This window comes from Trichechus manatus, unplaced genomic scaffold, assembly GCF_000243295.1.
Source record: "Trichechus manatus latirostris isolate Lorelei unplaced genomic scaffold, TriManLat1.0 scaffold00014, whole genome shotgun sequence".
Taxonomy (NCBI): Eukaryota; Metazoa; Chordata; class Mammalia; order Sirenia; family Trichechidae; genus Trichechus; species Trichechus manatus.
In genome coordinates this window covers 6,989,490-7,001,262 of record NW_004443950.1, presented here as the reverse complement: position 1 = coordinate 7,001,262, position 11,773 = coordinate 6,989,490, and the positions used below count along the sequence as shown (strand labels likewise).

Genomic DNA, 11,773 nt, shown 5'->3' with positions numbered 1-11,773 from the left:
GCGAAGAATATTGAATATACCATGGACTGCCAAAAGAATGAACAAATCTGTCTTGGAAGAAGTACAGCCAGAATACTCCTTAGAAGCAAGGATGATGAGACTACATCTCACATACTTTGGACATGTTATCAGGAGGGATCAGTCCCTAGAGAAGGACATCATGCTTGGTAAAGTAGAAGGTCAGCGAAAAAGAGGAAGACCCTCAATGAGATGGACTGACACAGTGGTTGCAACAATGGGCTCAAGCATAACATCGGTTTTTAGGATGGTGCAGGGCCAGGCAGTGTTTCGTTCTGTTGTATATAGGGTTGCTATGAGTTGGAACTGACTGGATGACACCTAACAACAACAACAACATACATCTTTATCTATGTATCTATATCTACTGGTGCAGTGCTTAACAGCTTGGCTGCTAACTGAAAGGTCAGCAGTTCAAATCCACCAGCTGCTCCTTGGAAAACTTATGGGGCAGTTCTACTCTGTCCTATAGGGTCACTATGAGTCGAAATCAACTCAATGGCAATGTTTTTTTCTTGTTTTTTTAAATGTATCTATACCTGGACCCCTGGTGGCATAGCAGTTAAGAGCTCAGCTGCTAACCGAAAGGTCGGCAGTTCAAATCCACCAGCCGCTCCTTGGAAACCCTACGGGGCAGTTCTATTCTGTCCTATAGGGTCACTATGAGTCAGAACCAACTGGAGGCACCTAATAACAACAATAACAACAGATCTCTATTTATCTACATATATGGATATAAAATTAACCAAACTTTTATATATAAAATCAACCAATTGATTTAGTTTCCTATCGAGTACTATATTTTCCTTTTGACTGATAAAATAAGTAAATAAATTAGTTGAAGGTCAAGGGATTACTTTCAAGATTTCTTCAAGTAGGTTAATGGAATATCAATTGGAATTCATATTTTTTTGACTCCAAAGTCCAAGTTTTCTCCTCCTGTCCTTGTCATTCTCTGCTTTATTCCTTGTCTCCCTTCTGCAGACTATGGTTAAGGCACTGATTGTCAAATTACAACAGCAGGTGTGTGGAGCAGGCTTCAGCATCATTCTAGGCTTATCTCAGCAGGTAGCAGGAGTATTCATATTGCAATATCAGCCACTCATTTAGACTTGAATTTATTTTAAAATTTAGGAACTTGGGAGTTCCTAAAACTCCAAATTCCTCCACAAGAGGGTTCACAGAAGCAAATGTAAAATTCATTACCCTCATCTGGACTACATCTCTTAATTCAGTTACTTCAGTGGGGTTGAGAGACTACCAGTAATATTCTCTTGTTTCCAAAACTCTTTCATGAAGAGCTAGTTGAAGGAAGACTGAACTCTCAAACTTGAGAAGATACGGGTCAACTTCTCTGTAATTTGACTTGTTAACAGAGGCATGGTACTTCTCAATAACAACTAGACTAACACTAGAAGAGAACAGAGGCTAAATGCTCAGAGATTGGGCTTGAGAGTCAGATGAAACTAGGGTCAAATCCAAACTCTGACATCTTAGCTTTACTAGATGAGAGAACTTATTGCACTGACTTATGGAGTTATTGTGAGAATTAAACATGATAAAGAGCATAGAAAGGGCTTGAACACTGCCTCACACACAGTATGTAGCAACACTTTTAATTGTATAATTAATTTTATCCTGGTTAGCAAGGCTTGCCATCTCCAGTAGCATTTACTTTTCTTTTTTCCTCATTAGTTTAAACTAGCTGCCCATTTCTGTCCATTCAAACTCCATCGCCAATGCCATAGCTTTAGTTTTATTCTGAATTAGGACTGCATGGATTACAGCAGTGGATTACAAAGTGACTTTAGCCCCTAGACCAGAGTGTCAGCCTCCCATGGGGACTTGCTAGAAATTAAAATTCTTATCCTAGTAATCTGTGTTTTAACAAGCCCCATAAATTTTAAGAACCACTTGATTGTAAGCATATTCTTCTCCTTCCTATTCTCCATTTCTTGGTCTCTCTACTCCATCCATATGCTGTTTGTAAATGTGAATATTAACATTTTGAGCCCTATATCTCCCTTATATCATTGCATTTTAGAGACCCCACTGACACAGGGAATAAAAGATAAGGTGCTTGATATGACATCCAAAAACAACCATAATTTGCATGACCTAACTCTCTAACCATATCTTCTCCCCCTCACCCCTGACTGTCCTTATCTTCAGAAGAGATTTTGAACTCTTCTCTTCTTGATCCAGAAGATATCCTCTAATTTTTTAAATGGAGCTCGGACCAAAGTCTCTTGCTACTTCATGCTCCTGATGAAAATACACCTCCCCCAAGCAGATCTCCCAGAGAACACCATTTCTTCTGTCAAATGGAGATATTTCAACCTATTCAAAATTCCATGCTTTTTTGGTAAATGATATTCTAGAATTTCAACACATGCCTTAGAATAAAGTTCTGTATGGCTCTATGTCTTTGTTGTTGTTGTTAGGTGCTATCGAGTTAGCTGAGTCATGGCAACCTTAGGCGTTACAGAACAAAACATGCCACCCTCAGAATTGTTGGTATGCTTGAGCCCATTGCTGTAGCTATTGTGTCAATCCATCTCATGGAGAGTTTCTCTCATTTTTTCCGATCCTCTAATTTACCAAGCATGTTCTTTTCTAACAATTGGTCTTTCCTGATGATAAGCTCAAAGTAAGCAAAACGAAGTATCACCATCCTCACTTTTAAGAGCCCACTGGCTATACTTCTACTTCTTTGCTCTACTCTTAATGCTCATAGAGGAAGGAAATATGTCTTACTGTTTTCAGAATGCTCAACTCTTAGCACATTGTAGGTACACATTAAACATTGTTGAAATGAGCTGAAACCTACCTGCTCTGGGCATTTATTTATTTATGGAACTTTAGAACAATAATATTAATGTGAGAAGATGGAAGTATTATGTTTTGGTGAGATTTGCTCTGTTTATTTTATCTACGCGGATTCGGGCAGTCACTCTACATCTCAGAGTCTGTTTCCTCCTTGTTCTTCATTAGATTTTATTAGAGCCTGAAATAAAACCATGCTTGCCAAGTGTGCAACCCAGTGCTTCGCCCAGTGTTGGTTTTCAAAAGCTGTTGATTTCTTTGTTCATAAACCGAAAAAACCATTGCCATTGAGTCTATTTCAACTCCTAGCAACCCTATAGGACAGAGTGGAACTGCCCCATAGGGTTCCCAAGGGCAGGCTGGTGGATTTCAACTGTCAGTCTTCTGGTTAGCAGCGGAGCTCTTAACCAGTGTACAACCAGGGCCCCTCTTAGTTGATTTTATTTCCTAAGTGGTTAGAATGGCAGACATAAAAGGAGCAGTCATGACATATGCTTGTGACAAATAGCATAACCCTTGACTTTGGGCAACATGTGAAGTGGATCCTTGTCTGATAGACACTCCAGGGACCAGATAATATCAGCATCGTAAGTGAGGGTATGGAGTAACTTAGAGTCCACCACCCCAAATAAAATGGAAGCCAAGTATTACTATAGTTTAAATATTAACCATTTGCCTAAAGGAATCCTTGGTTTTTGTAAATGATTAACACATTCAGCTGCTAACCAAAAGGTTGGAGGTTCGATCCACTCAGAGGCAACTTGAAAGAAAGGCTTGGTGATCTACTGAAAAATTGGCCGTTGAAAACCCTATGGAGCATAGTTCTACTCTGACACACATGGGGTAGCCATGAATTGGAGCCGACTTGACCACAACAGTTTATTAGTTTTTTTCTTTTTAATCTGCCTAAAGGAACACCTAACCCAGTACTGAAATCCCAGGTGTGTGGGGGTGGATAAAGATGAAATTGGTGCCTATTTTTAGCCCCCGTCTCTAAGCTTTGGATTAGGGATTCCTGTAATCAGAAAACGTGCTGCATTTTCATTCTTTTGGCTTTGCTGCTTTATAACTTGCTTCCACTTATTCAATACAGATCAGATTAAATGATAAACGGGCTTGTTGGGCTGGCATTATTCAAGCCTTGCCTCAAGGCTCTCAGAAGGCAAGAGAAATAAAGGTTCCTGTATCAGAAGCCTGGCTCCTTGGGGAAAGGTAGTTGTGACCTGATGCTCCTCTCTGCCGGCACATTTCTCGTGGTCTCTGGCTCCCTAAATTGGTTAATATTCTATGGGAATCCTCCCCTGAGCACAGTCAATGCCCCATAATTTTCATACAAGGAGAGCACAGTCATTTCTGCCCTTTATGTCTCAGCTTCAGACACTCAGAAAAGGATGACTAAGAAATCCGGAAGGTCCCGGTGTATGCATGCCTGTCTGCCTGAGACTTTTAACAAAGAGCTGAGTGGGGTATATTAAAGCAAAGATTCTTTCCACCGATCAATTAATAGTGTCTGTTTGCATTCAGAATTCATCAGGGTATTCTCTAGTGGTATTCATTCATTATTTCATTTATTCATTCATTCATTTAGCAAATAATTATCGGACTCTCCAAGCACTGTAGAGACCCTCGGGATAAAATGGTGATCAATAATAAAGCAATAATAGAATGCTTCATGAGAGCAGGGATCATCTATTTCTTCCCTAGAAATGTATTTTCAAAGACACAAGCAAATATGTTTTTATTATAAGCTGCAACCTATCATTTGAAGGAAAAGAGCATAGATCTGTGAGAAGTTATAACAGAGGAATCCACACTGAGGTATTAGGAAGTAATAAATAATAATAGCTAACACTTACATTAGAACTTATGTGGCCAACTTTGTTCCAAGAATGTTAAAGGTTAATAGATTTAATATAAGTTAGCATGAATTGCTGTTAAGCTGAGATTCTAAAGAATTCATAGTTAACCCGTTGATGGCTGGTTAGAAATATTGTGCCCAATCATTTCTCTCAAATAAGTAAGCTGTTGAAGCAAATGATTCTGAATGAGCATGCAATATTCTGAGAAAGGGATTCCAGCAAGAAGTTAGGGAAGTACTTACGTGTAGGCTAGAGATCATTATCCCTCCTTGGTTCCACATATTGAGATTCAGCATCCCAGTCTGTGGTAAATTAACAAACAAACAAACCAGCCATACTATTTCAAACTCCTCCCATCAAGAGGTGAAACTTTTTTTTTCCACTCCTTGAACTTGCTCTTGACAATGTGACATGCTTTTGGTCAATGTGATATTGCTTGGGCCAATGGGATATATTTGGCCAATGAGACTTTGGCCTATTGGATATCAAATAGAGGCTCTAACAGTGCTTGTTCACCTGGGCTTGTCTCTTGCTGCTCCTTGGCACTCTGAGAGCATCATTAAAAAAGTCAAGCTAGCCTACTAGAAGATAAGAGACCATGTGGAGCAGAGAAAAGTCATTCCAGCTAAGACACCATGCCTAACTAGCCTCCCATACACACACGTGAGACCAACATAGATTATCCGGTCCCAAGCAAGCTATCAGCTCACAGGAAAGATAAGCCAAGTGATTCTAGACCAAAAGAACTGCCCAGCTCATCCACAGAATCAAGAGAAATACACGTTTGTTATTTTAAGCCACTAAGAGTATCCACGGAACCCTGGTGGCGCAGTGGTTAAGAGCAGTTCGAATCCACCAGTCACTCCTTGGAAACTCTATGGGGCAGTTTACTCTGTCCTGTAGGGTTGCTATGAGTCAGAATCAACTTGATGGGAATGGGTTTGGTTTTGGTTTAGTATCCATATGACTATTTTGTACTCATCTCTCCCTGAGCCCAAGTGGCAGAAAGAAAGGTGGAATGAGTCACAAATAGAACGTGTAGATATAGAATTGATGTGATGAGAGGAATTTTCGAGGTAGTGGGTACCAGGTTTGGGCTGGAAATGGACAGAGAGTAGGATGAGGAAACAGCAAGGAGGGGAAGATGAGAGAGGCAAGAGAATAAAGGTTATTAAGTCCTTACTATATGTCAGGCTCAGTTTTATGCACTTTACCTGTATTATCTCATTTAACCCTCTTAACAAAATTTAAATAGAGCAAGTGAGACTTAAAGAAGTTATGTAACTTGTTCAAATCTCACAACTAATACATGTTTGACCCAATATTTTGGCTGGGGAAGTTGGATTCCATAGTTCACGTCCTTTAACTAATAACCTCTACCACTTGCTGAGAAAGTGGTGACAGCAGTGCCTGCAACCACGATTTTGGGTGAGAAGGGAACTTTCCAAGTTCTCAACCTGGCTAAGACGGTTAGGACTGACAGATGAAGAACGATGACTCTCCTACTGTATACACATCATCAGAAAAAAATATGCTTAAAATAATCTCAAGGTGATACTTCCTAAACAAGCTTACAATTTGGCAGATGTTCACAATGAAGTTAGGTGTTTTGCTTGATTAAAAAAAAAAAAAAAATCTTTTCTTGGCATGTCCTTTTTGATTATATTATAATGAGAAAAGTAACATCTACATTGTTTTGTTAAATGATTAGCATTAATATTAGCATTATTACCATAAGTTTATTATATGCTAGGCAAAGTGACAACACTTCATATTTACTCCTCATCACTTCTAAAGGTATATGATACATTCCCCATTTTATAGATGAGCCACAAAGAGAAGTAAAATAATGGGCTTGGATAAGTAAAAAGTAATGATTCCATTCAAGCAAATTGACTTACAATTCTGGGCTCTTAACCCTACCATTTTCCATTGGACTTCCAGATTAATGTTTGCATGTTCTGTCCAAGTCCTTGCTACTTCTCAGTCCCCAAAAAGATACCAAAGCTGGAGGAAAAATCAACTCCATCCCATCTTATCTTTATATTTGCTCAAATATTGGGGACCTTCCCTATCTCTCTTTTTTTATGGTACTCTAAAACCTACAGATGTCCATTTGCTAAGAGTGGTCAGTTTGCTGAAAGTTGTACCTGAAATAGAAGGCTTTGGTTCTTGCTGCTTACCTCCTTTCTGTACTTCTCTAGCTTCCCTCCACAAAAAAAGAGTTATTATTGAGGCTTTGGGTCCTCTTCTTCTTACTTTCCCTTCTATTCTAGGTTAGGGCTAAGGGGTTGTTGTTCATAATAACATCCTAAAGGAATGCCTGATTAAAATCTGTATCTCCAATCTGAAATCTGGGTCACTGTTCCAAGAAGGCTAGAAGAGAATGGGGGACCGAAGATGAAAGCAATGGAGAAGTTATGGGAATAGAGTAGCTGGATTAACAAGAACAGAAGCAATTTATTCAACAATTTCTAAAGGTTGAGGATCCCTGGTGGTGCAGTGGGTAAACATTCACTGCTAACCGAAAGGTTGGCAGTTCGAACCCACCAGCCATTCTGCAGTAGATGTGGCAGTATGTTTCCGTAAAGATTACAGCTTTGGAAACCCTATGGGGCAGTTCTACTCTGTCCTACAGGGTCGCTACGAGTTGGAATCAACTTAAAGGCAACAGGTTTGGTTTTTTTTCCTAAACGTTATAAATGGGCTCTGTGCTAAGAAATATAGTACTATCACATCTAACTTAATTGTCACTACACCCAGGAGTTTAAGGAACAATTATTAGCCCCATTTCACAGATGAGAAAACAGAGAACAAAACAAAGGAAACACTGGGCTCGAGGTTACATGACCAAAACATGGCTAAGAGCTGGGTTTTCTACGTAACTCCAGACCCCAAGTTTCTCCTAAACAAGGAGCTGCCTATAAAGATATATTTTTTCTAAGTAGCCTGAGTTGGACAATGCAATTATTTTAGCAACTGCGCCCCGTGGCAGGAAGAAACATTCCTCAAGCACTATCAAACTAGTGTGTTCCCTAAGAGATTTAACCATCATTAGCAGAAAGCTTCATTTGCAGTATTGTGTGCAGCCCACTCTAGTGGGCCAGAGCAATGCATTATCACTAACTCAGAGGGATTACTTTAACAGGCAATTATATGCTTCCTGCTTTGAAACTGTTTCAGGTAACCAACAGTAGTGTGCTTTCTGTAAATGCCAATGCTTGCTCCAGTTACATTGCATCAGAGGGTTTCCCTACTTTTCTCCTCACATCACTAAATTCTCTTTAATTTGTCCTTCACAATATTGCCAGCACCTACCCGCTTTGCAACATCATATTCCAAGCCCTTAGTAACTCAATCCAGAAGTTGCTTTCTCAATTGCCAGTGGGCAAAATTATAGGCAAGTAACATCATCCAAAGGATTCCTGGTGACACAGTGGTTAAGTGCTTGGCTGCCACCTGAAAGGTTGGAAGTTCGAACTCACCCAGTGGCTTCACAGGAGAAGAAGACCTAGCAATCTGCTCCCATAAAGAATACAGCCTAGGAAACCCTATGGGGCAGCTCTACTCTGTCACATGTGGTCGCTTTGAGTCAAAAATTGACTCTACGGCACACAACAACAACAACATCATCTTCTAGCTTGACTGTGCCTCACATATTAATATACATGAATACTGTTAGCAGAATTGCAAGAGAAAAGAAAAGGGAGAATGGAGGAGGAAACAAAATAAGGACACACGTTGACAATGCTGAATTTTACGTGAACCCTCTGATCCTGGAAAACATCGATGGTTAAAGAAATTCCCCACTCTTTGTGTTCTGGAAAATGGCTTAGAGCAAATAACTAACCACCCTTCCACATATGACATAGGTAAGACTCACAAATGTCCCCTTATTTACCTCTGCCAAAGCCAGTCACCCCCTCCAAACTTCCCTTCTTTGTCTCATAAATGATTAACTGAACTTTTCTTCCCCACTGATCAATTAGAAACAAAGCACCTATGAACCTAATTTTGGTTAAACTTCTTTTCTCTGAAGTCCCTAGACTTCGCCCCACCCTCGGCCTGAGCCAAGCTACAATCTCTCTTTAAGGGTTCCTCCTGGAAAATAGACTGGCCTCAGGCTAAAACATTGTCCACACCTGTTTTTCTTTTTTTAGCCTGGTTTGCTTCCCCTTTTCTTTCTGAATAAAACCTCTGGCTACTAAGTCTAAGTCTGGGTTTTTTCTTTAGTTTGACGATATGTATGGAACATTTATATGCGTAGGCTCTCTATGCCAATTACAGTGACAAGTTTATTTGTTTCTCATCCAGCATAATAAAGAATTTATTAAGAGGAGTTATTATTTGTTTCAAGATTAAGTGTCTTGATTTTGGCATGAGGAGAACCTGGGTTAAAATTCTGATTATAACACTTAAAGAGTGTGTGGAATTGATCAATTAAGCAACTCTAATGAGTCTGCATTTCTGTATCTGTAAAATGGGAATGATGATACATACATCCTCATACAACCTTAAGAGGCAGGAGAGAAGCAATGGATGTGTGTTAAAATAGAAGGCACATTGGACATGCTCAATGAGGTTTATTTCATTTTCTTTGGGGGGGGGAGGGGATACTGAGGATGCTGAAAATAGTGATGATGAGAAAGAAAGAGGTGGGGGGGCAGATGGTGGAGGTGGTAAAAGTGTTAGAGGTGGGGGTGGGAGAGATGTAATAGTGTCTTCATTGTTCCTAGGAGAAAACCTTAACTCAAAAATTTCTATTCAGTGCCTTAGAATGCCAGTGCAGAAAATATATACTGAGCGAATTGATTCCCCAATATCCTTTATCTGTCCTGTAGCTGTGCTTATTGCTCATGTATCTTCTTAGGTAATAAGATCTTACCATCCTTCTCAACCTAAAGGAATTCTGTGCATCACTGACAAGCCTTAGCTCAAATCTCAGCTCAGTGAAATTTCACCTCATCAATGCAACAAAACAACAAAAGAAAATTCCCTTCCTTCTCAGTATTGTCAAATTTTAATGTTCATCTAATTTCTTGGGAGGGGGAGTAGAGGTGGGGGAACGTGTGAAAAGGGGACTCCTGAGCCACCCCTTTGATCGTCTGAATAGATCTTGGGTGAAGCTCAGGAATCATATTTGTTTTGTTCTGTTTTAAAACAATCCTCCAAGTGATTCTGATCAGGTGGTCCTCACTGCAAAACACAGTACACTAAAATGTACTATTTTGTACTCTGTTCTTCTCTTTTCCTTACTAAAATGGGAATAGAATTCCAGTCTGAACAGTTCCAATGCTCTGCTTTGCCCATCCGGCAATACTCCTAGTCCGGGTTATAAACATCAGAATACAAGAGCCTGATCTGATGCATGTTTGTCCTGTCCCCTACTGCATCCTCTTCCCTGTCCAAGCTTTCTGCTTTGCACGGTAGAATTCTTTCATTCACTTGCTTCAGGAAATGATGTTGCATTTTCAGAAACTAGAATTAAGCAGGAAGATAAAGACGAGAGAAGACCTAAGTGAGATTTCTTCTGTAGAAGTTTAAGAACATGCGTTCTACAGTTAAACTATAGGAACACCCATCCTGCCCCATTCTAACCCAACCCTTGCTCTCTATGAAACTTGCGCAAATTACTTAACCTGTATCTGAGTTTCCTAGTTTGACAAATGAATATAGTAATACCATTTACTTTCAAAGAATGTTGTAAGGATTAAATGAATTATACTGTTTATATAACACTTTTTTCAATGTTTATGATTATTGGCCAGCTAAATTTACCTTAAATCTTTGCCATCATGGTAAACAGCAGCCCTGCACAATAGTTTTAGGGGATACAGAGTTGCTCCTTTATCAAAGATATGCAATAGAAGTTGAATCTCTTGTTTGCACATGGGCATCTGACTGCCAGCACAAGGAATGAGATGTGCTCATTGGCTGTGATGGCAAGTTAGATCTATTACTGCCTGACTTGGGTAATGCACATGGTGAAGCATCTCAGCCTTGGTTAAGTGAATCTGACACAAGGGGATAAAGGAGGACATCTCCATTCTCATTAAGAGATAATAGATGGACTTCCTTAAAATCCATTTTTTAGCTTAATTTCATTTGTTTAAATCTTTTTTCAGACAAGATGTGTTCTGACAGTAATTTTAAATTGTTCTCCCTGGAATGAATATTTCTTTATTACATGCTCCCCCATGGGGTTCTGTTGTCCTAAGTAGATTTAAATACTCATTTTGTCCAAATACAATAAATCTCCCTTTAATATTTTTTTCCCAAGACCCTGTCTGTGGCTTTGGAAGATAAACGTTACATGATGGGCTAAATAATCAAATCAAGTCAAAACAAGTTTGAAGCCATTTTCATAGTAATTCTAATTTTCCTTAAGTTCTCTATGATCTTATTATTTCTACTTCATTTCATGACTTACAACAAAGATAGCTTAATTGTACATTCGATATTTTTAGATTTTTGTACACCCCAGCTTATATCTGACAGCGAAAAGTTAATGTTCTCTTTTGAACTCTCATTATGGTTTGTTCTAAGAAAGTTATATTCACTAATTCAAAAAATCAAACTGACGTCTGAGTTTATAGTTCCACATTTCTTGAAACGTTTAACCTGAAATAAGTTTGTTTCCTGGCTTAAACACGCACATGTCATTTGTTCAGTTTTCAATCGTTGAGTAAAGAAACAAAAACAAATAAATGATAAACAATGACACAAGCCCCATTAATTTTGTTTGAGTAATTTGAGTTTAGAGGACTGCTGGTGGTGCAGTGGTTAAGCACTCAGCTGCTAACCAAACAGTCCGTGGTTCTAGCCCACCAGCCACTCCATGGGAGAAAGACATGGCAGTCTGCTTGCATAAAGATTACAGCCTTGGAAACCCTATGGGGGAGTTCTACTCTGCCCTATAGGGTCACTGTGAGTCAAAATTGACTCAGTGGCAATGGGGAATTTGAGTTTGGGTTATATATTTTAAATTCTATAACATTCAACTTTAGGGCCGTCACATGGACAGAGCCATTTTGCATTTGTTCCCTTTATGGAGCCAACTGTAAACCTGA

General features: G+C 39.3%; 1 protein-coding gene across 2 annotated transcripts in view; it reads right to left on the bottom strand.

Moving 5' to 3' along the window:
- Window positions 1-11,773, bottom strand: part of CDH8 (cadherin 8) — a 392,145-nt gene that overhangs the window by 117,248 nt on the left and 263,124 nt on the right. The window contains exon 8 of one of the 2 annotated variants that reach the window (XM_023726856.1): window positions 5,791-5,800. The exons of the other annotated variant lie outside the window; for it this stretch is intronic. Coding sequence (XP_023582624.1) covers window positions 5,791-5,800 — 10 coding nt within the window. The remainder of the gene's footprint in view (window positions 1-5,790; window positions 5,801-11,773) is intronic. 2 annotated transcript variants of the gene reach the window in all.